General features: G+C 42.5%; 1 protein-coding gene across 3 annotated transcripts in view; it reads left to right on the forward strand.

Moving 5' to 3' along the window:
* Nucleotides 1-24,986, forward strand: part of PLS1 (plastin 1) — a 92,223-nt gene that overhangs the window by 57,698 nt on the left and 9,539 nt on the right. For all 3 annotated transcript variants that reach the window (XM_084752373.1, XM_084752374.1, XM_084752375.1), the window contains exons 3-12: nt 67-230; nt 1,936-2,065; nt 3,479-3,611; nt 5,270-5,351; nt 10,455-10,620; nt 10,705-10,847; nt 12,773-12,868; nt 14,782-14,977; nt 19,273-19,351; nt 21,937-22,051. In XM_084752373.1, the coding sequence (XP_084608499.1) occupies nt 67-230; nt 1,936-2,065; nt 3,479-3,611; nt 5,270-5,351; nt 10,455-10,620; nt 10,705-10,847; nt 12,773-12,868; nt 14,782-14,977; nt 19,273-19,351; nt 21,937-22,051 (1,304 nt within the window). The remainder of the gene's footprint in view (nt 1-66; nt 231-1,935; nt 2,066-3,478; nt 3,612-5,269; nt 5,352-10,454; nt 10,621-10,704; nt 10,848-12,772; nt 12,869-14,781; nt 14,978-19,272; nt 19,352-21,936; nt 22,052-24,986) is intronic.

Consider the following 24,986-nt stretch of genomic DNA (forward strand, 5'->3'; position numbering starts at 1 on the left):
CTCACGAAACAAAGATATAGAGTTCTGCCTTTCCTGCATTTGACAGTTTACCATGCATCTTTACAGACATTGACAACAGTGGGTACGTTAGTGACTATGAACTTCAGGACCTGTTCAAGGAGGCAAGTCTTCCTCTTCCTGGGTACAAGGTGCGCGAGATTGTGGAGAAGATTTTAGTAGTCGCTGACAACAACAAAGATGGCAAAATCAGTTTTGAAGAGTTTGTGTCAGTAAGTAGCCTGGTCCTTTTCTAGTTATTGGTCATTTTACTGCAAGTGGAATTTTCACACTGCCTTTGTTAGCTTTGGTATGACCTGGCTGCAGAGGCCAGACAAAACACTGCTTTCATAATGATAGTGATGATACTAATAACAAATGTTACTGTGCAAATAATTTCCACAAATCATAAAACAAAGGGGAATATCTGTTTGTTTGGTTGGTTGGTTTGGTTTTCTTTGAGACAGGGTTTCTCTGTGTAGCCCTGGCTGTCCTGGACTTGCTTTGTAGACCAGGCTGGCCTCGGACTCATAGCAATCTGCCTGCCTCTGCCTCCCTGAGTGCTGGGATTAAAGATGTGTGCCACGATGCCCAGCAAAGGAGAATATTGAATGGAAGTCCAGTTCAGATATTAGTCATTCATGCCCTAGAAAAACTGGACTTAAGTAGAGTATTATTGACCATTAACATAATCGAATAAGTCTTTGTGACATGTAAATTTTCTAGCTTTGCATTCTTTATCTGTTAAGTAAACATTTGTGCTCTGGGCATGAGCAGAGAAAGGCATGGTCCTTGCTTCTGTGATGTGTTCATATGGTAGGAAAGGCCAGTGGACAGAAATGCCAACTACAGTGACTGCTGAGGTTAAAACAGCACAGGCCCCGTGAGCATAGGATGAGTAGAGCTGAGCTTGCAGGGGTGAATGGAGGGACCCAGCGAGGCAGGACAGTGTCCTGTGAAGGTGTAAAGTGGAGCCTTCTGAAGGAAGAAGTCAAATAGGGAAAGAGGGACAGGGGGACACATGATGTGGGAGGAGCTAGAAGTGGCAGTGTGTCCCCAGACCCTGTAGGACTAGAGAAGCTGCATCTCTCAAGCAATCAAAAGAGGATTAGGGGGCTGGAGAGATGGCTCAGAGGTTCAGAGCACTGACTGATCTTCCGGGGTTCCTGAGTTCAATTCCCAGCGACCACGTGGTGGCTCACAACCATCTATAATGGGATCTGATGCCCTCTTCTGGCCTGCAGGTGTATATATGTGGGCAGAGCAATGTATACATAATAATAAATATATAACTAAAAAAAAAAAAAAGGATTAGTATGGCCAGAGCTGAGGGGGAAGGCGAGAAATGTAGCTGGGGACGTAAGCAGGAACCAGGTCTTGTGGGGCCATGTCGGACTTTTGTTATTTTCCTAACCACCACCAAGGAAGTGACTGAAGTGGGAGAATGAAGTGATCTGATTACATCTGTATAAACAATCATCACTTCTATCGCATGGAGAAATGTATCATTTAGCCTTGCTGGTCTCTGTAGAGCCCAGAGAATGATTGGGGGAGGGGCTTTTTGTTAAGCCTCTAGCTATTCCTATGGAAGCTGGCTTACTTACTTGAACGTGTATTTATACTGGGGATACTCAGGCAGGAGTTTGTCTTCACCAAAGTACTTTAAAATTATTATCATGAGGTGCTTTCTTGGGCTACCGTATAAAAGACCTTGGCTGGTCAGTAACATTATCAGTGTATTCAGTGTCAGCTCAGCTGTAATGTGTTCTGGTTGCTGGGTTACAAACGTTAGTCCCTTTTGTGTAATTGGTAAAATGGCAGAGTTAATCTGTTTACACCCAATTCAAGTTTATGTTGGTGTCACTTCAGATACAGGCAAACGTTGGATTTTTCCTCCTATCACTAAAATGTCTCAATTTTACTTACATTCCATTCCAGCTAATGCAAGAATTAAAGAGCAAAGATATCAGCAAGACGTTCCGAAAAATCATTAACAAAAGGGAAGGCATTACCGCCATTGGGGGAACGTCCTCCATTTCCAGTGAGGGGACGCAGCATTCTTACGCAGGTAATCCATCCACCGCTCCCAGTTCGGCCTTTCACTTTCATTTAGCGAAGCGTCACATTGCCATTCGCTCCAAGCTGCCGTTCTGATCCACTCTGTTAATTTCTATACAGCAGAGGAAGGAAAGAGCTGCAGACTTAATTATACCGTGACATCAGATTTAAATATAATCTCAAGTTTAGCACTGCCAACATGAGAAATGGCCAGAATTACTAAAACCCGTATGTTCCTACTATATGTCAAATCAAAGGCATTGAGAAGGAAGCAGAAGGTGTTTGCTTTTCAGCTCTGGATGGGTTTCATTATGCATGGAGTAGTTGTAAAGGGGTTTGGGGGGTTAATCTCTGAGGACCAAATCTAGGGCCTCAGGCACACTTGGGAAGTACTGTACCCCAGCCTTCGTCACCGCTTTTGTGTGGGTGACATCATGGTGACATGCTTGACCCGTACAGCTGGTCTAGGGACTGGGAGAGGCTTCTTAGGAGGATTTCTTCCCCCCCCCCCCCCCCATTTTCCAAGAAGGGAGATGCTTGTTGCAGTTTTTGATCAAGCCACCAAGAGAGTCGAGGGTGTGTCACTTGAGGTGCCCAATGTGATTGGATCACTAGGTGGTTGGCTCAGTTTGAAGCCTAAAGTAACTCTCTTGATGAGCCTTGTGCATGTTAGGCAAGGAGCCTTGCTCCGGCAACGCGTCAGCTTGTGTGTGTGTGTGTGTGTGTGTGTGTGTGTGTGTGTGTGTGTGTGTGTATGTGTATGTGTGAATGTGTGTGTGTGTGGTATGTGTGTGTGTGTAAATGTGTGTGTGTGTGGTATGTGTGTGTGTGTGTGTGTGTGGTGTATGTGTGTGCATGTGTGAATGTGTGTGTGTGTGTTTATTTTTGCATAGGTTAACTATATTCTGTCCTGGGTTTCGTTGTGATCCTTTCATACACACGTATAATGTATTTGGACCGCGCTGTCCTCTCCCACCCCTCCTTCCCAGCCCTAACTCAATACTTCTCTTAGCCCCAGGCCACAGCAGTCTTGATCTTTTTAGGTGATGGAATTTATATCCGTGGAGTTTTTCTTACCTCTCTCCATGATATAAGCAATCCATATGTAGGTGTGTGCATCTGATCTCTTGTGCTATGTTTCTAACTCTCGTGATTTTAAAAGCAGCTCTCATTTGGGAAGATTTGGCATCAAACCAAGTGCATCGTACACTCACTTGAGATGCGTGCCTTCCTTCTTGCTAACCTGCTGAGTGAGAAAGTGCAGCGGGTCCCCCGTGTTTCCATATATGAAGTCACTGATCGCGTCTCAGAAGCGTTTTGATAGTGCTGTTTACTATCTCGTAATGGGAGTGAACAAGTATGCTCTTGTAATATGACCAATGCTGTGAAATGAAGTCTGCCTAACGAGATCTTCTGTTTTCAGAGGAAGAAAAAGTGGCTTTTGTGAACTGGATAAACAAAGCTCTAGAGAATGACCCAGACTGTAGCCACCTTCTCCCCATGAACCCCAACGATGGCAGCCTCTTCAAATCGCTCGCCGATGGCATCCTTCTCTGGTGAGCTGAACACAGGAGCCGTGCGTGCTCAGTGGCCCGGTGGTGCGCGTTCCCTGAACACTGCAATCCAGAAGATCCATTTTCTTTTGGAGTTAGTCATGGTTGTCTAGAAATTTAAGTGTTACGTGCTTTCCAGTATTTCCCTGTAATGTAATATTTTCTTTTATGGTGCCTTTTGTACGTGTTACCATAATAACGCCAGGGATCTTCTGAGTCCTTTAATGCGCTGTAAAACGTTGACATGGTTTTTTCTTTTCACTTCCCCATAAACGAGTGCTGGCTGGGGCAGGAGCACGCGGAGCCTAGAAGGAAGCTACTCCTTCACTGAGCCTAAATGAAACAGTGTTTTATTTCAGCCGTGGCTCTTTCAATATGGTTTGCGTTACACTGTAAACTTTCCAAGAGAGTGCATTTGTCTTTGTCATGTTTACCACAGCATACTTCTTTTTTAAAAAACAGTTTAAATTCAATGTCCTCATTCTCTTCTGTCTGTGTGTCCCGCTTGCATGTATATGCGCTGCACCCGTGCTTCATGCCTTCGGAGGTCAGAAGAGGGTGTGAGGCCCCAGAAACTGTTGTTACGGATGCTTGTGGGTGCTGGGAATTGAACTCTGGTCCTCTTTAAGACCAAGAAATGCTCTTTACTGCCGAGGCATCTCAGCACCAAGTCTCAGCACACATCTTTGATACAACACAGGTGTCTTTATCTTTTTATTAAAAAAAAAAAAAAGAACAATCCCAGTGTAGAAAATACGTATCACAGATACATACACCACCTGTGATAAACCCAGTGCATTGGCACATTGTTTTCAGTGTTGCTTTTGCTTTTTGCTTTTTACTTAAGTAGGAAAGAAAAATACCTAAACCTACCAGTAAGTATAGGAATTCAGTGTCTATAAAATATACCTTGGTCTCCACTTAGAATTTTTATCTCTCCCCCCAACTTTTAGAGAATTTCTAACTATGAGCCAAAACCGTACTTTCTTATTTTAGTTTCCAAAGATAAAATATATTCTGAAACATATAGACAAAATTCTTTTTTTTCTTAATTTTAAAATGTCTAAATTTTTGTTTTTTTGAGGCACGGTTCTCTGTGTAGCCTTGGCTGCCCTGGAACTCACTCTATAGACCAGGTTGGCTTGAACTCAGAAATCCGATTGCCTCTGCCTCCTGAGTGCTGCTGGGCTCAAAGGCATGCACTACCACTGCCTGGCTAACATGTCCAATTTACTGAAGTTTTCAACCAAGGCTTTTGTTCCTTCACCACAGTGCACAGTGTGTTGATTTCCATCAGAGTTACCTGTTTCAGAATTTGTTTCCATTTCAGGAGCATCTGGTAAAACAGTGAAGGCTCAGATAGAGAGTGGAGGTCCTGGATGGGGTGTGCCCGCTGGATGGGGTGCACCCGTTGGAGGGGGTGTGCCCGTTGGAGGGGGTGCGCCTGTTGGAGGGGGCGCCTTCGCTGGAGGGGCTGGGCAGATGGGCTTCCAGACATGACCAAGTCTTAGGTTTTCAGATGAAGCTCCTGACATGAACTTCAGCTCAGTAAATAGAAAGGCAGGCTGTCACTTTTCAAAGTCTCTAGTCTGGCTGCTTGCCACAACGAGTGAAAACATTTCTAGACATTTTCATCTAAATGGTTCCTGTTTTATCCTCAGCAAAATGATCAACTTATCGGAACCAGATACGATTGATGAAAGGGCCATTAATAAGAAGAAGCTCACTCCTTTCACCGTTTCTGTGAGTACTTGCTTCTTGCTGGTAATATGTGACCATACTAGAAAAATATAGAGTGGTGCTGGGAATTTAAAAATAACTTGTCATTTAAAAAAACATTTTAAAGCAATTTTTAGTGTCGTGAACTGAACCCAGGGCCTTTTGCTTACATGGCAAATGCTCTACCAATTGAGTCATAGCCCTGCCCCTTATTTTTTTATTAAATAAAAATTTAGCTGCATTTTATAAGAAAATAAATTAAGATTTTAAGTAATCTTGATACATTTCTTTATTAAAGCTAATAGTACTAATTTATATTACAGCTATTATTTTATTAATAGTCATTTATTTGATGCCAGTGCCCATTTTTCTTCCTTCCTCTTCTTCTTCCTCCCTTCCTCCTTTCTTTCCTCCTTCTTCTCTCCTCTTCCTCTCTTCTCCCTCCTTCCATCCTGTCCTCCTCTGCACTCCTTTTCTTTCACAGTGAGAATTGCACGCAGGGCCTATAGCATGCTGGCCTGGTCAAGAGTTGCTAAAAGAGAATGCTGTGCAGTTAGGTCAGGGCTTACAAAATGCTTAGTCTTTCTGTGCTCGTTTTTCTTTAGAGGACTAACCAAAGTCTGAATTCACAGTTGTCAGTTTTCCCTTTCACAACACTAAGCAAATGCATAACAATTAATATACACTGAGTATTTTGTTTAAAACCCATTTGGGCTGAGCAATGGTGCTACACACCTTTAATCCCAGCAATCAGGAGGCAAAGGCAGGTGGATTTTGGTGAGTTTCAGGCCAGCCAGGGATATAGAGGGAGACTCTGTCTGGAAACCAACCAACCTAACAAAGAACAATAACAAACACACCATGCGAATTATCCCCTGACTCTTGCCAAAACTTTTTTTTATAATGAGGCATGTATTATTAGATCAGGAATGTGCAATCCTTGATTTTGCTAAAGTTGTGTGACATTTCTTCTGTAGCAGGTATGACCTTAGACAGTGATGCTATGTTTGAGCTGCGAAAGATGTTCCCCTTTTATTGTCATCCTTGGGAAGTGGAAATCTCAGTGCTGAGCATAAGATTTTCCTGCCCCTTCCTTGATAACAGGCCATTGATGTTGCATCCAGTTGGTAGAAGTACCATTCTCAAAGACCATTTCCAACACAGTGGCCAAAAGATCATTTTGCCTCACATTCTGCGATAGGCTTTTCAGCTAGTGAGCACCAATACTGAAGGTGATTACATTTGCCTCCCTTCTTAGAAATACTCGGGACATGAATTTTTATGGCACTGAACCTGGAGTCCAGCATTTCCTGTGGTTTTATAAACTTCTTGTTTGCTCTTCCTTTTACGTCTGGGTGTGGCGAGACATGTCTGTTATAGTAGCACTTGTAGATACAGGCAGAAGAGACAGGAGTTAGGGGTCATCTTTGGCCAGAGAATAAATTTGAGGAAAGCCTAGGCTATAGAATCCTCTTTCTCAAAACATAAACAAAGAAAGAAAGAAGAAAATCAATACAAAACTAGGTACAAGAAATTGAATCTGCTCTAAATGTAAAACAAAACAAAACAAAACAAAACAAAACAAAAAACCCAAACAAAGCCAAAACAAAACAAAAAAAACAACAAAACCCAGTGTAATTGTGGTGGTTTTCATGAGAATAGCCTCTGTGGTTCAAATGTTTGAATGCTTAGTTACCAGGGAGTAGAGCTGTTTGAAAGGATTAGAAGGATTAGGAGGTGTGGCCTAGGTGTGGCTAGAAGTGTGTCACTGGGGGGCAGGCTTTGGGGTTTAAAAAACAAAGCCCATGCCAGGCCCAGGCCCAGTCTCTCCCTGGCTGCTTTAAGATCTGGATGTAAAGTTCCCAACTACTGCTCCAGGGCCATGCCTGTCTGCTTCCCACCATGGTGACTGCCTCTGAAGCTGTAAGAAAATTCCCAATTAAATGATCTCTTTTATAAGAGTTGGCTTGGTCATGGTTTCTCTTCACAGCAATAGAACAGTAACTAAGACAGCAATGGATACATTCATATACATACAAAGTATATATCTGTACTTATACATATCTGTACTTAATACTTATATTTATTAAAATGTACCTACACAGACACACACACACAGACACACACACAGACACACACACAGACACACACAGACACACAGACACACACACACACACACACACACACACACACACACAGAGTTTTAATTTTACCCTACAGGCAGTTATATGTTCTATAACTAGGAAAAACATAAAATTCACTTGGGCATTTCTAATGGAGAAAAATGATGCTGTGTAAATACAAATAACAAATTACGGCATTAATCTTACTAAATCTAGCACAGCCCTCTAAGATAATTTTAAAAATAAACTCTTCTAGAAATAAACCTTTATGAGCCACAGGAGCTTTCAAATGGTTAAAGAAAATAAATTTGCAGTTTGAGATTGTTGGTAAAGACTGGGATATTTAATCAACATAGAAGTGATGTCAGAAGCCATCCAAGTCAGTGTACGCTTTCCTCTATGACAAAATGACCTTTGTCTAGGCAGTCAGTTCACTGATACACAGAAGAGGGAAGAAAATGGATGGGTAATCCAAGATGCCTTTTTCCTGTGTCCATATCCCTATAAGGCAGGGCAGGATGTCCTGTTCTACATACGCTGAAACACTGGAGCAATACTTCTCTTCTGTGCTGGCTTTGAGTTCCACACTCTCCTCCTCCTCCTCCTCCTCCTCCTCCTACACAAGCCTTCAGAAGGAAGGCTGGGCACTCAGGGCAGCTGTCAGACCTGGAGAGTGCAGTTGCTCCTTAAAAATTAAGTGTACATGCGGAGAACATGCCCCCATGTGTGTATGGAGGTCAGATGACACGTTTTTGGTATATGGTCTGTGTTTTAAGGCAAGGTCTCTCTTGCTTTGGCTACCACACTGCATACTCCGGACTAACTGACCATCAAGTTTCTGGGTGAATATTTTCTCTCTGCCTCCCAGCTTGTGACAGGGGTGGTAGGTTAAAGATGCACACCACCACACCCAGCCTTTATTGTGGGTTTGGGGGATCTAACCAGGTCTGCAGCGAGAGCTTTTAGCCACTGAGCCGTCAGCCTGGCCCCTTTACTTTCCTGTTCTTGAGCTGTTTAGAAGTTGTCTTACTCTCTGTTAACCAATAGAGCAGTAATGTTGGCTTTATTGAATGAAAACTACTATTTACCTCAATTTGCACGACTCCTTGCCCAGTTACATGTAAGGCATTTTCTATACTTATATTGCAAACATTAAAAACCAGAACTACAACAAACATCAGACGCTGATGCTTTTATATTGTCACCAAAACCTGTTGATACGACAAAGTCTTACTAGTGTCTTGGACCTGGGAAGGTAAAGGCTGGATCTGAGGAGTTCAGGATGGTTTGGGACGTGAGGAGGAGAGGACCCTGATTCAGACTGGGCGAGGAGAGCAACACAATGTGAGACTGCTGTGTAGAAGCAATGGGGAAGTTTTGAGGTAAGAAAAGGAAAGGTTTACGTCGTAAAAAGATCTTTTTAATGGATTTTTTGGGAAGTGCCTATAGAAAAGACTCTTGAAAAGGAAAAAAAAATTATATTAATGAAGAGGGAGCTAGTCAATTCATGCCAAGAGAGGCAAGAGCAGCAGCATATGTCATCCTGTGTAGATAGTTGTACGGTCGGGATGCAGGCCATAGTGGGGTGGGGGGTGGGGCGGTTAGTGTCCAAACTGACAACAGTGGGAAAAGTTGTAGTTCTTAGGATTTCAATGAATTTAGTGCAATTGCATACTTCTTTTGAACACATCTTTATGATGTCAACAAATCTGAAATGGGTTATTGTAAAATTTTGTTGTAATCATCGTCAACCCAGCTCTTCCCCTTTGCCAATTCCTTCTGGGGAGTCACACGTATATAAGCATTCTTTATAGTCTGCACGGAAAAGCTAGGAGACTGTTTGTGGTCAAGCTTATATTTGCAGAGAGGATGTGTCTTGAAAATGGTATTGATTGGCTTTGGGTACCTAAAAGCATCTGAAGCTATTAAATGTTTTATAAGCCTTCAGTCGCAGCACTTGCCAGGTACGGGTAGCACTTCCGTGTTTGTCTGAAGTGAGTTATGAGGTCCTATAGATGCTGAAGAGTTTTCTTGTTGTGCCGCTGCCCTGGGGAGAACTACACTGGCAAGAAGGTTCGTTATTACACACACACAGTTCCGAACCCTGACTTTAATCACCTCTCCTGGATCCCAGTGGAGCCCAGCAAGGGCGATTATGTCCCTAAATTGTAACAGGAACCCACTGAAATACTCCACTCTAAAAACCGCTCCACTGTTGCTGTTGTTACCAGCTCGTAAGGTAGTTGTTACTGCTGCCTCTGCATGAGAGTCTCTCCGGGAAGCGGCCAGACTGAACCCTCTGTGACTCACCACCTGGCTCATCTTACTCTCCATCTTTGGAGTTACTGGAAAACTATCCTGAATCTGACATCTGATTGCACATCCTTTCTTAAGGAAATGCTTCTGAATACAAACTTCACGCACATAAAGATTTCTTACTCAACACTAATAAACCAGTAGTGCCGAAATTTGTAGAGGAAAATTCCAGTCGAATATGTCCAAACAAGAAATGTTATATATTAATAGCTTCCTCTAAGTAGAGGTGGTGGCACATGCCTTTAATCCCAGCACTCAGGAGGCAGAGGCAGGAGGATTGCTGTGAGTTCCAGACCAGCCTGGTCTACAAAGTGAGTCCAGGATGGCCAAGGCTACTACACAGAGAAACCCTATCTCAAAAAACAAAAACAAACAAACAAAAAACCCCCTTCTTCTGTTTGCACATATACAGTGTGATCCAAGAAACCCAGGAGAAGGGGTGGCCGATTGTGTATGTGAAACTCTTCAGAGGGGACATAGTGGAGCTAATGAATGGCATGTGACTTGGAGAGCATCTTCGCTGGCCCGTCTAGATGACAGTTAACCACGGAGTTTTCCTACTAGTAGCTTAAGTTGTATAACGTTATGTTTCAAAATCTGAAATACTTTCAGTCGGTGGCTACAGGTAACTTTGCGGATAAGACTTTAGAAATATCTCCTCACTTGTGTATTTCTTTTGGCAACTCAGGAAAATCTGAACCTCGCCCTGAATTCGGCCTCAGCCATCGGCTGCACGGTGGTCAACATCGGCGCGCAGGATCTCAAAGAGGGCAAGCCTCACCTGGTCCTGGGGCTGCTCTGGCAGATCATCAAAGTTGGTCTGTTTGCTGATATTGAGATTTCCCGGAACGAAGGTGAGCTCTCCTCCTCCAGAACATTACTCCCCAGCTGTAGGTAGCCCGTGAGGGAAGAGCTTACGTCTCGCCTTTCCTTCTCAGCCTTGATCGCGCTGCTGAAAGATGGCGAGGAGCTGGAAGAGCTCATGAAGCTCTCTCCGGAGGAGCTGCTGCTGCGCTGGGTCAACTACCATCTGACTAATGCGGGGTGGCGCACCATCAACAACTTCAGCCAGGACATCAAGGTTTGGGCTTTTGAAAAGTTACATTGTTTGCTGTTGCTGCCGCTGTTGTTCTTATCGTCGTCATCATCATCTTTGTTTGTTGTGGGGGGGGGGGGGCATACGCCTCGATATGCGTGTGGCAGCCGGAAGACAGACCGTGGCAGTCGATTCTCTCCTCCAACCACGTGGGTCCTGAAGATGGAACTCGGGACACCAGGCGTGCGCAGCAAGCACATGACGCACTCAGCCAGCTCACTGGCCCAGTGTTTAGATTTGAACATTCAAATGTTTTTTTTTTTTTTTACAATGAGATAAGGGTGTAGGACATAAGAAATATGGGGTTCAGACTTAGTGAATCCACAAAGACTTGATAATGAAAAATGAGGGTTTACCTTTCCCTGTGAGTTAGATGCTAGCAGTTGTATTCACACAATCTTTTAAAATAATAAACTGATTTATTGACGTTTAAAAATAAGACTTACAGCTGGCTGTGAGATAAAGGGGGTGATAGCTTTAACATATTAATGCATTTTATTTTTTAAAAAAATACTTTATTCACATTATATCCCGATTATTACCCCCCCACTTGTGTCTTCCCACTCCCTCTCCCTTCCTCTTTCTCCCTATTCCCCTCCCCTAGACCCTGTGACAGAAGGGGGCCTTCTCCTCCACCATATGATCACAGATTATCAGATCTCATCCGGACAGCCTGCTTCCCCTTCCTCTGAGTGCCACCAGGCCTCCCCACAAGGGGAAGTGGTCAAATAGGGGGCACCAGAGTTCATGTCAGAGGTAGTCCCTGCTCTCCACACAACCATGGAGAATGCGCTGTCCATTGGCTAGATCATATTAAAGCGTTTTCACTGGAGGCCCTGTGGGTTCAAACTCTCCCTCCTACTTTGCTAATAACCACCTAATAGAAAATCAGATTGTCCGAGACCACTGAGCATCCGCTGACTATGAGGATCTTAAGGTTTGTCTCCTAACCACAGTAGCTTGGAAACACTTTTCCTGTCTCCTGGAGAGTCTTGTCAAGGAAACATCCACTTAGCACTGGCTTTCCCAAGGTCATCACTGTCATAAGCACTGACAAACTGGGTCCCTGTGACTCTTTTCTGTAATTTACTTTTTCCAGAATGATCTGGGGAAAAAATTAGAATAGTGCTGTCCATATTTTATCTATATTTGCTCTTTAAATATAACATCTTTAGTCATATTTTGCCACGATGGTGACACAGTTTCCTCTGCTTCCAGGTATTAACTACGGTGTTAAAAGTTTTACTACTGCGGGTCCCCATAAAATTCAGTTCAGTTCATTCAGATGTTTACTAAGGCTTTCCTGACGTTGCACGGGCGTGGAGATGTAAAGGCCAGCCTTTGAGAATTTCTCCAATTAGACCTCACAAACTATGCAGAATTTACTGGCTTAAAGTAATGCTTTACTGTTTCTCATAGTTCTGTGTGGTGGTGTAGCTTAGCTAGGTGCTTCTTCTTTGCATTTGTCTTCTCGGTTTTCAGTCTGGATAATCTGAGAGGTCATGGGTCTCGGTGCTCCTCTGCCAGGCCTTTCCATGTAACGTCACGGGGCCACAGTTCCCGTCACAGTAGGGATGGGAAGGGGTGCAGTACCACGGAGGGAGGCACTGGTTCACTGGGCTTCCCAGAGTAAATGTTTGACTTGAGCCTTGATTGCCACTGATGCCTGAGGATGTAAATACATGAAAAAGGGGAGGGGCTTCTAGGTGTAGGGGACAGCATTGCTAGAAGTGACACCCTGAGGTATAAAGAAGTGTTGTGTATTCAGTGACCTCTAGGTGATGACGCCCTAAGTTGTTTAATACGCCATTTTGTTTTCAGATGGGAACACTTTTTCCCCCAAAATATTTTTTTTATTTTATTCATTGAAAAAAATACTATTTCTTTGTCTTTTTTTTTTTTTTTTGAAGGACTCAAAAGCCTACTTCCATCTGCTTAATCAGATTGCTCCTAAAGGTGACCGCGATGGTGGGTCCGCCATTGCCATTGATCTTTCGGGATTTAATGTAAGTGAATTTTTAGACTCGTTTTATATACTGTGGTAATATATAGTAGTCATGACATGCAATGTGTCATTTCTGAGAGTATGGTTCAGTGGCACTTCATATATCCAGTGTTCTGTGCAACCATCACTACTCTCTCCGGAACATTTTCTCGGTCTCGGGAAACCTTAACTATCCAACAGTAACCGTCCACTCCCCCAACTCCTGGTGGCTCTTCTGTTTTTTAACTCTGGTTTTGAATAGTGAGTGCAGTGAAATGTACAGCACAGCACACGCCCCCTTTCCCCCTCCCTCTCCACCCTCCTTCCCCCGTATTTTCCTTTCTGTCGATTTCTGCTCTTCTCCCTCCTCTCTCCTCTCTTTTAATCCTAGTCCTGAAGAGGCAGAGGCAAATAGCTTTGTGGATCTAAGGCCAGCCTACGGTGGCTCCAGGCCAACCAGAGCTGCAGTGAGACTCTGTTTTTAAAAAAGCAAAGACTCAGTACTGCTATAGCCTAGTTAAGCATTTGTCATCTTATAGTCACTGGACTTACTTTATTTCTCTGCATGTTTTCCTACTCCCCTGTTACTGTAAAGCAAAATCTAGGCATAGTATTATTTCATTGGTTATTCTGGTATTTCTAAAATAAAAGATATTTTATCATAACCATAATACTTTATCCCTAAAATTAGTAGTAGTCTATAATATAGTCACTGTGACATTTGTAATTGTCTTATAAATGTCGTATTTTCTTCTTATAGTTCACTCAAACTAAAACCTAAACAAGGTCCATATATTGTAACATGTTGGCATCTGCCTTGGTAACTTTTCATTGTTTAGTAGGAGTGACTCTATTGTTTTTGCTACTGTTTGTTGCTTGTTTGAGACAAGAGTTTTAACTATGTACCCCAGGCTGCCCTGGAACTCGCTTGGTAGCCCAGGCTGGCCTTAAAGTTGCAACAGCCCTGCTTCAGCCTCTGAGTCTGGGGCTATAGGATTACCACAACACTGTGTGTGCTTTATTTCTTCTTGACTGTGGGTACACAGGACGAGACAGGCCACCCTGGCTTTTGGTGCTCTCTCACGATCGTCCACGAAGCCCCGTGCACTGTTTAGTTTGTTGGTGGCTGCTTGGTTTGAAATTGGAACAAATGTCACGATCCCTTGATGCAATGGTAGGATGAACTTTGATGGTGACATTTAGTTCACCACTTCTCCCCTGCTTACCGGTCTGTGTCACCTCAGTGTGTGAACTGCCACCTTGAGCCCAGTGTTCCTCGCTCACCTGGTCCCCTTTTAATACTTTTCCTTCCATTCGGTGTATTCCTTACAAAACCGAAACCCTCACTTCTTCTTTAACTTTGTGTGAAGCTCATCACTTTGTACTTAAACTCCTCCTAGGACCTATTTTTGAACCGAGATCTCTTCAGTCACAGTGTTGTCTGTTGTCATGTGGGTGCACTTGGAGTTCATTTACTGTTTTGTTTCTAGACTTTTAAAGTTTTGAACAGTGTGATTCTTTTAGTTCTCTCTCTCTCTCTCTCTCTCTCTCTCTCTCTCTCTCTCTCTCTCTCTGAGCTCATTTATTTTTATTTTATATGTATGGGGTTTTTCCTGAATGTATGTTTCTTCACCATGTGAGTTCCTGGTACCTATAGAGGTCAGAAGAGAGTTGTGACCCTCCACGTAGGTGCTGGGAATTGAACCCAGGTCCTCTAGAGGAACAATTGTGCTCTTAACCACTGAGCCATCTCTCCAGCCTCCAAGAGACTTTAAAATACCTAAAATAAATGGGGAGGTTGATTTGTGATTCTTTCACATCTTGCTATTGTTTAATGTATTTGTGGAAATATAATTGCTTGTAAATATTATATTTATAAAATTATGTCAATAAAAGCTTAATATTGGCCATTTTTTGTTTTACTTCCCTGTTTAGGAGAAAAATGACTTGAAGCGGGCAGGATTCATGCTTCAGGAAGCGGATAAGCTTGGCTGCAGACAATTTGTTACTCCTGCAGATGTGGTTTCAGGAAACCCTAAGCTAAATTTAGCCTTTGTAGCGAATCTTTTTAACACGTACCCATGCCTGCACAAGCCCGATAACAATGACATTGATATCAATTTACTGGAAGGTATGTCCTTTCTGCTGTGAGTCGACTCACTGTTTCTTTCTGTGGTATTGTTCTGCTTCACTGTCCTGGGTAGGGGACCGTGGTGGGAGGTGCGATTGTGTGTGTGTCAGCCTGTGCAGTCACAGAGGTTCCCGTTAACAGAATGTGATCGCTGGGTTTTGTTATAAGAAAATGCCGGAGTAAATCTTACTTACCTGCCATTCTCCATAAGTGAAAACCATCAGATGCTGAAAGGGTTCTCATAAATGACCCTGTGCTATATATAACTCTGCCACCAGTACAGAGAATGAATTATCTGTTAGAGAAAGTAATGCCTGACAGCATCTTCCCTTTTGCAAGCAAGTTTGACTTCACTATTGCTCTTCCTCATGTCTTAGAATATATGAAAAATTATTATATTCATTATTTGTGTGTAGGTGGTTGTTATCTGTCTCATAACATAATACTTTCCTGTTTTGCTTCATGAAATGCAGATTTGACCCCTCCTAATGTAGGTACTGTATTTAGTACTTTTCTATGTCCTATAAATATATTCATTCTGAGTTTTCCTTTTTATTAGTGGCATTTATCCTTTCCATCTGGGTGGATGTTTATTGTTTTGCATTTTATGCTGTGTTGTCTTAACGTGCCTATAGAATGAATGACTGCAAGCAAGAAATGCAAATGAAATGTAATTGAGTAGAGCAAGGCTTTGATTATGTACACTCTACCTAATTTGCCTTCTATAATGACGGGATGTTGCCTTAAACATGTGAGAAACCAGTTTGACCATTAGACTTCATGGTTGGATGTGAAGTCCTTATCTCTCTCCTTTGACAAATTGCATCTTTTATCATGTGTCTTAGAAAGGATTTATTGATAGTTTACAACATTATTTTGCCCCATTATTTATGTTGCATAGTCTAAATGTCATTGAAGCTTACAATATATGAATTAGCTTACTGACAAGAACATTCTCAATAAGTACTTCTTTCTCCTCGTCTCTGCTACCCAGACTCTCCTGCTTTTCTCCCATTCTCGTACCCTCACCCACATGAACACCGTTAGTATTAAAATGAAGACTAAAAACAGTGGCCTCGGCCACTGTCAGAGGGAGAGCCAACCCTAAGGCTTAGTTGCCTTGGTTTGGGGAAACAGGAGACTTTAACGTTGCAGTGTGCCCTCCCTCCACACCTGCTCTTACTGTCCTCCCCGGTGAGACGGAGTGAGTCGGCTCCATAACCTTTCTCTCTGGGCTGCCACAACTAGTGTGCCAGTGTCCTGTCCCTTCACAATTGCAGTATCATAACTAATGAAATTTCAGATTAAAGAAATTATAATTATATATTAACTATAATTAAAGAAATTAAATATGCATATTTATGTAATTAACCCAATGCAGTCTTTCTGAGAGTCCTGTCAAATAAGGACTATATTCTCTACAAAAATACATAACCGAGAAGGAAAAAATGACAAAAGCATAGGTTTCATTTTTTTTTTAAGTCAAGAAAAAATTAGGGTTAAAAGAAAACTAAACTAAAAACTTAAGTCAAAAAGGAAGAATATTTTTCTGAGTCTGGAAAATTTCAAGATCCCTCTGTTTCTTACAACAGAAGGCATTGTTTAGAGTGGCATATTAAAAATGATCTGCTTTTTATAGTTACTGAATTCTTTGCTAAGTACCCTTTCCAACTTGCTCGCTTTCCTCTTTGTCATGTGTGGGTTCCTTTGCTAGTGTTCAGCATGCTTTGGAGAGTTTTCCGTGTGAACACGGTTGCTACATATTTCCCTCCAGTATTTCCTCTACCTGATAAGATGCTGTGGGAAATATCTATCAATCTTTTTTATTTAGAACATATGTATGTCCTGATGTAGCTGCCAAAAATGCATTTGACTTTGACTGTCATTGGATTATTTTCCTCTGTAAATTTGTATTTACAGATCCTTATGAAGTTTTAGCTTTGACTTTATCACATCCCAAATTCATATATTAGTATGACTCACTGACGGAGGATTTCTCCTCTAGGGAACTACTGAAATTTAAAGGCTCAACTAAGTGTTCCTTCATATCAAATTGTGCTAAACACATATGCGGCATACTGGGAGCCTATCTGAGAATTCACTTGTGATGACAGAAAGCACACAGAGCATAAAAGTACAAAGACTTCGCTCACACCATGGGTCCACCATTTACTACCTGAGTAACATCCGTGAGCCTCAGCTTTCTCGAATATATCAAACACAAGTAATAATACTTACTGTGAAGAATCACAGAAGAGGTTTGATGTGGCCATGAGTGAACACATTTGCTCTGCAGTATGTGCTCACGAATGGTCAGGGTGGGAGAAGGAACACACGCACACCCAGAGAGTGTGGAGCACGCCATTTCCTTCTCTGTCTTCTTAATGATGTATTTTTAAAAGTACACTAGTTTTATTGAAACTCTTGCCCATTCAACTTGCAAATGGAAAAATAATATTTTACAGGGTTATCAGGTACATTAGAAATTAAGATTTTCAGTCACACAGCTGCCTTAGTTGTCTACAGTCTAAAGGCATTTTCTAGTCTGTGATGCATATGTTTTCGAAATGCTTTACTGTGGCTACAGCACAGATGCATAGCGCCTCTAGCTTTGAGCATCTACTTACCAAGATGGCTTAAGTGACTCTAGGTAAATAAATGCTCGCTTAGAAAAGCTCCTAAACTTATAATAGTTTCCAAACCTTCCAATGTAAGTTTAATGTCTTGTCAAATATCCATTGGCCCAACAGTTTCAATAGACTTTGAGTATCTTAATCATAACTGTGATGCTCCATCTTTTGTAATTTAAAAACATAATTTGAATTTCCTAGCTAGAAATACTGTAAACATTTACTAATTACTGGAGAAACATGGGTCTTAATACAGTACCAGTAAATGAGAGAAAGAACCAGAACACAAGTCCAAGTCATACATATCGAGTGTTGAACATAATGTGCTTATGTGTCTGCCATGTTGGAAACAGTTCAGGGATTTCATTTGCACCATGTAGTTCAACTTGCCTCTCTTAATAAAAGTTTCCCCATATACATTGTTCATTATAAAGTAATGTGGCAGATATGACGAACAGATCAGTTACTTTTTGAGATCAGAGAGGACAGAATTTAAACAAGAAATCACTTGGTTAATAAAAGTAGAATTATATAGAGTCTGGTGTTAGGTAATAGCATTAAAAGTCTACATGAAAACAGGGTAAACAGTTTATTTGAAGGAGATAACAGAATCCTTTAGATTGTATAAGGCTTTGGTCCTTTGTGGATATGTAGGTTCATACCCTGTGGCACTTAGTTTGAAGTTGACTACTAGAGATGATTAAGCATGAGTCCTGGAGTTCAGGTGGTTATAGATTTCCAGGCCGGATGGCACTGCAAGTCTCATGGACCAAAGTCTAGAGTGACCTACACTGGCCTGTGATAGAGGTATAAAGGTTTTCTCTTTGGGGAGTTTGGTAATTAAGATACTAAATTATTTTATTGTCCCCCAGCCTTGTCAAAGAATAAGAAAGAGTGTAGTCACTTTGGATCATTTCCTGACAGTAGATTTCTGTAAGGCAGATATTGCAGAGTGAGCTCACACTCTTCCCGAGTTGTATATATCATACTCACACACTCGGGTTTTTAATAGATGGTGTACACCCAGGGAGGCAGACTGAACAAAAGTACCCACTGAGTTATCCCCTTGAGTTGATCTTCGGGATCCAAGAACTTACTATGAAGAAATGTATTTCAGAACAAAATGAAATGCTGTGGGTGGTCTGTGCTCCTGATGAATTTTCAACAATAGCGATCTAAAGTAACTCAGAAAGCTGGAAAAATGTTGATACGCCTCACTGCGTATTTTTTCTTTTACATCACCTGACATCTTCTCTCCCCTTCATTATTTGGTATAAAGTGTAGATTTGTGTGCCCAGGAGGTTCCTGTCTAACCATAACCCTCTCCAATGTAGAAACGCTGCACTTGAGGAAGGTAGAATCTTCTAGTCTGTTACTGTGCTGCAGCAGCAACCTCACTGCTAAAAGATTGGCTTTTTGGGTGGCCAGGACAGGTCCTAACTTTGTACTATGTAAGTTGCACTTAGACCATCTGTTGCATTCCTGGACAGGCAAACCCATCGCTCAGACCACACATAAGGAAATCCAGACAGAGAGAGAACAAATAGAAGCTTCCTAGACAGTTGGGATGAGAAATACTATACGTTTACCCCTACCAGAATGCTTTAAGAATAGATGCTAATTATTTTGGCCTGAATCACCAGTGTGCTCTTACATCTACTCTAGGGGAGAGCAAGGAAGAGAGGACATTCCGGAACTGGATGAATTCACTGGGGGTCAACCCGTACATCAACCATTTGTACAGGTAAAATAGCTGACTGTCTTAGCCTTACCTTCATGGTCTAACTTCCTAAGGGTCAACTTTAGGTATGTTCACATGAGGATATTTTCCCAAATCACAAGAATTTAGCCAACATTTGGAATGCTGGGAAATGGCAATCTTTTTTTTTTAAGTGTTATGTAAAAAGACAATATGACGATAATAGTATTTGATTATGATATAAGAATAAATTCCCAAATTTTTACAGTGGTTAGTCATGAAAATAAGAATTTAACTCAGCACGAAGGCTTAGAATCACAGTAATATTTAGTAAATTGTTCTTATTTATACGTCATTATTTTTCACTATGAATCATAATTTTTCATTCATCTTTATCATACCTTATTTATACAGTAATTTTCACATTGGGTTTTTTCTTATTTGTGGAAATAACTCACTTTCCCTAGGTAATTATTTTAATTTTCTCTTATTATTCAAAACATTTTAAATTCATTTTCTTTTTCCAAAAATATCTTTATACTTAGATGTTATTATCCGCCCACCCACTTCCCCTTTGCTAGTCCCGATTCACTCCCACCAGGTCCCCTTTTACACCATGTATAGATTTAAGTCCAGATCTCACATATGAGAGAAACATGTGATTGGCCTTTCTGAGTCTGACTTGCTTCATATAACATAACAATCTCCATTTGCATCTATTTTTCTATGTGTGTTCTAATTTCATGCAAGGTAACTTTTTTTTGGTCACCCTTGAGTTGGAGACAATTCACTTTCACAAGATCTTCAAAAGTTACCTAATTCTCAAAAGAAACCCTTGGAATAGAAAACTGCATGCCAGGCAGAGTGTGTCTGTGAGCCTGGGTCTGGATCCTACTCTTGCCCTTAGCTCTCAGCTCCCCACTACAACATACCCTGCAGTACCAAAGCAACTACGCTGACACTGGTTTTAACTAAATATTTTTTTCTTTAGGTAAACTATTAAATATATTTTTAGAACTATTAGCCCCAGAGTTTTCCTAGCACCAGTTGGTTCTGGGTTGTATTGTAAAATCCCTGGGAATTATTCAGCCCTCTGGGCCTCAGGTTTCCAGCGTGCAGAGCAGGAATAATCATAATAAGATAGTATATAAGATGGAGGGTGAATTTCTTTAAAGTGAAAGAAAAGAAAAATCCCATGAAATAGGTGAGATTCCAGGACTTACACAGCCTTTAGTGAATTCTCCTTGCGTACGGAGTGCCTGTGTCGTTCAGATGGCCCAGTCTGTAAGTGTCTTTATTTTATCTATGTTATTGGGTTCTTGTGCCTTTACCTCCTTCCAATCCCTATCCACCCTAATACCTTCCAACCCCGGCGCCCCCAAATACCAGGTAGGACAGGAAAAGTTAGTGGGGAAAGGGGACATACTTCCTGCTGCTTGGTTGGGGTTGTCGTTTCGTGGGGCAAATCCAATCTTCCTTTCAGGATATCTCCTACTTCTTCTCCTCATCAGTCTGCAGCCATAGCAACCAGAAGCAGCAGAGAGAAGCATCTTCTTCTTCCTCCTCCTCCTCCTCCTCCTCCTCTTCTTCTTCCTCCTCCTCCTTCTTTGGAGCCCCCTGGCTCTCTCCCAGCTCTGACATTTATACCCACTTAGAGTCCTCAGAATTACACTATCTTCAGCTGGCAAAGATCACGCCCCCTGCCAGAGCACGAGACAATCATGGCTTATCAGCTGTGGACCAACTGAAGCAGCCCCCTGCCCCCCCCCCCGTACCCCTGGGATTAAAACAGAAGCACATTTACGTAATGTAACTTGAGTTTTTAAAGATGACAGGACTTCCGCACACTGGTCAGATCTGACTAACCGTTCTTTGGATGCCCCCATCACTCAGCACAGAGCCTAGCTTCATTCATTCACTGCTCCATGGTGTGTGTGCTCAGAGCAGGAGCTCTGGTGTGGACCTTAGCAGAACCCAGGCTGCACATAAGCTCCTGGGGCAGGAAAGCTAGGCCTCCCTTCACCCGGCTGCTGCATAAACGCACTGATGTTGTTCTATGTCCTTCGCAGTGAGAGCTGAAAACTGACTGACTTTACAGACCTCAAGCTTCACAGGGAGCTAATTTTCCCGAATCCAAAGTAACAGTATTCTTTAGTATTCTTACATTCACAGCTCCCACTTCCTTATAAATTGCTTCCTCTCAACTTTTATTATTGACTAGAAACAGCTACCCAGTGGGTAGCTATAATTTTCCTGTATCTATTTTTAAAGTTTTTAAAAATCCTAATACCCACAGGCTCATTTTACTGTACAAGTTTCTACATAGTAACGACACAGAATGAGACGAAACATCTAATTCCCCCTGGTTCTTTCCTATAAGTATGGTGGCAACACACATGTTTATATGTGCGCATGTATATGAGTGTGAGTATATGTACAAATGCCTTGTAAAACATGGAAAAAATTGGACAGAGTTTTAGGTTGAAAGTTTGAGGTCAAATGAAATGCCTTGCCATTTATAAGCTTTAAGTGACTCTATGATGTGTTTAAAGACACATATCCATGTGTAGTCTACTTAGCAGTAGCACTGACGATCGCCCATCTTAATATGCATTTCCTTCCTGTTTCAGCGACCTTGCGGATGCTTTGGTGATCTTTCAGCTCTATGAGATGATCCGAGTGCCAGTCAACTGGAGCCATGTCAACAAGCCTCCTTACCCTGCCCTTGGTGGGAACATGAAGAAGGTGAAAGTACCGACTGTGGCCGAATTGCTGTCACTCTGATTTAAAAAAAAAAAAAAAAGCCAGGGGTTTAGTTTCTTAGAAGTTGGCGTGTGGTTTGTGCCTGTAGATTTAGTCCAACTTGAAATGTGCTAAGGCTTACCGGGTTCTTCATAAGCTCAGTTTCTGAGTGCTTAGAAAGACGAGGGCAGTTCCCTCCCAGGCAGACACTTCATTACACTGTTTTCGTCTTTAACAGGCTGTGGTACTTACGCTCTCTGAGATGTACCCTAAGTACACTCTTCTGCTGTAATTGCCACGACTTGCTGAGTACTGACTGCTTACTCATTCGTTTATTCAGCAGACACACCTAGATTTCTTTGCTACCTGCACAGTGCAGTGCATGAGAGAAAAGGGCACAGGCCGTGGGGCTGGTGCTTGGGAAGCCTTACATAGATGCTGGCGATAAGATGCGCATGCCAGCGACTGCGTGTGAAGTGGGTACCGTGGGCTCCTCAGGGAAGAAGGCCGCTTGTTAGCCTGTCCAAATGCCATCATGCTGCAGGTTGGACTTGAGTCAGGAAGGCAGAAAGTGGTTGAATTTTGTCCCAGGGGAACTAGAAAAGGGGCAAAGGGCAGAGGAAATGGGTAGCGGCGGGGAAGTGTGTGCTGAGAAATGAAACATTGGAAAACGTGTCTGTTTTTATGACACTCCTAAGAACCGGTTTAGGCAATATAGAACAAGAATACTTAGTAAAACCCTCTGACCTTATAATTTCAGCTTATTTTCTCTCATGAAAAACTACAAAGTCGGGCTAGGAAGTCGGCTCAGCTGGAAAAGTGATTGCTGTGCACTTAGTCCCCACAACTTCTATACAAAGCTGGGCATGATGCTGACTACCAAGCATAAAGCCAAAAGTCACCCCAGACGACCTCCACCCTGCACTGTGTGTTAGCACACATGCTGGCTCACAACCACGTGTAATCCTAGTTTCAGAAGATTCAATGTGCTCTCTGGCCTCTTCAGACACTGTGTGCATATGGCAAGACACCCAATACCAAAAAAAATTTTTTTTTTAAATAGAAGATTAAAAAAAAAACCAAAAAGACTTTAGAGTTTACAATTTCACCAGAGCAGAAATACCTCAGGAGGGGCTGTATGATGGTTTGGGGGGGGGGGAAGTCCTTTCTACAAGCACGAGGACCTGACTTCAAATCCCAAGGATTCACATAAAAACTGGACACGTAGCATCAGTGTCCACAATCCCAGTATTCCTGTGGGGAGGTAGGGGAGGGGGTGGGTGGGGTGGGAGAATCACCTAAAGCTGTAGGGCACGCAGAAAAACACATGCAAGGAGAGGCCTGACGCCCAGGGTTGTCTCCTCACCACCACAGTGTGCTGTGGCATGCATGTGCCACCTACATACACGCATGCACGTGCACGTACAGCTGTAACACGAAGAGAAGTGTTTAAAAGGTGACAAGATAAAAAAGCATACCGCCAGTACACATATCACTAGATGCTGACTGGTAAGAAACCTCTGTAGAGACCGGACACCCGAACAAACGTTTTAGGAACGACGGGGTTTCTCTGACTAGACGTAAGTAAGTAGGTGGGGGACTGGTTTACTGGGTGTTTGTCCTAGTTATGTTCTGTATGAAGAGATCCCAGGACCAAAGCAACTCTTAGAAGAGAAAGCTTCTAGTTAGGGGCTGGCTTGCAGTTTCACAGGTTTAATCCTTTGTCACCGTGGTGGGAAGCGGACAAGCATGGTGCTAGAGGGAGCAGTAGCTGCGAGCTTTGCATCCTGATCCACAGGCTGCAGCAGGAAGAGAGACAGTGGACTTCCTGTGGGCTTTTGAAACAGCAGTGCCCCCCTCCCACCTCCAACCCAGTGACGCAGCTCCTCTAACAAGGCCACACCTTCTAATCCTTCCAAATAGTTCTTCAACTAAGTGTGTACATATACAAGCTCATGGAGGACATTATTCAAACAAGCACGGTGTTTATAAATCTGATTTTTACGGTAGACGGCAGTGTCCTGACAACAAAGCTGAAGTGTGTAGAGAGTAGGGATTTGTACCGAACATTTTTAAATTTTTAAAAAAAGATTTATTTACTTTTGATTTATACAGTATTCTTTCTGCCTGCATGTATGCCTACATGTCAGAAGAGGGCACCAGATCTCATTATAGATGGTTGCTGGGAATTGAACTCAGGACCTCTGGAAGAGCTCTTAACCGCTGAGGCACTTCGTCAGCTCCCGTTTGTTTTTCTAAATAGGACATCGTGATACTATGCATAGCAAAAGAAAACACATGAAAACTAAATACAGATAAAAGACAGCCCACGAATTTAAGTAGTTGATAAGGATAAAATAATTGGCTGGTACCGTTAAGGTTATTTGGTAATGTCTGTGATGCTTAGGATTGAACCCAAGGCCCCACCCATACTCGGGAAGTACTCTACCACTGAGCTACTGTTGTGTGACACTAGTTATTTCTTGGGGCGACTTGAACAAGCAATCATATTCTCCCTCCACATAGAGAACTGGTGACAGACCAAAGTGAGGACACCACCGAAGTCCAAATTGGTGACCCAGTGAGTTTTATTGGGGTTATTTACAGGAGCATGAGTGACAGTTACTTACAGGAGCAGAAAGGACTCAAAGACAGCGGAATCACCAAAGCCCACCCTAGCCTGGGTGACAGCTCCTGAGAGCTGGAAACCTGGAGCATGCTGCACAGCCTGCAGGCAGCTCAACAGGTAGGAGGGTGTCCGTTTTCTAGGCTGATCAGCTGGTTCCAGTTTCTTCTAAAGAAGCTCAGCTACTCAGACATCCTCTTTCAGCAATCCATACTGGTTGTGTAAATTTGAGGCAGGAGGAGCCCAGTGAATCTGGTCAGTTTCAGTGACTTCCTGGCACTGTTGTTGTTTACTTCCTGAATTTTAAGGAGC

The sequence above is a fragment of the Acomys minous genome (assembly GCF_964271855.1).
Source record: "Acomys minous genome assembly, chromosome: 13".
In the NCBI taxonomy this organism is placed as follows: domain Eukaryota; kingdom Metazoa; phylum Chordata; class Mammalia; order Rodentia; family Muridae; genus Acomys; species Acomys minous.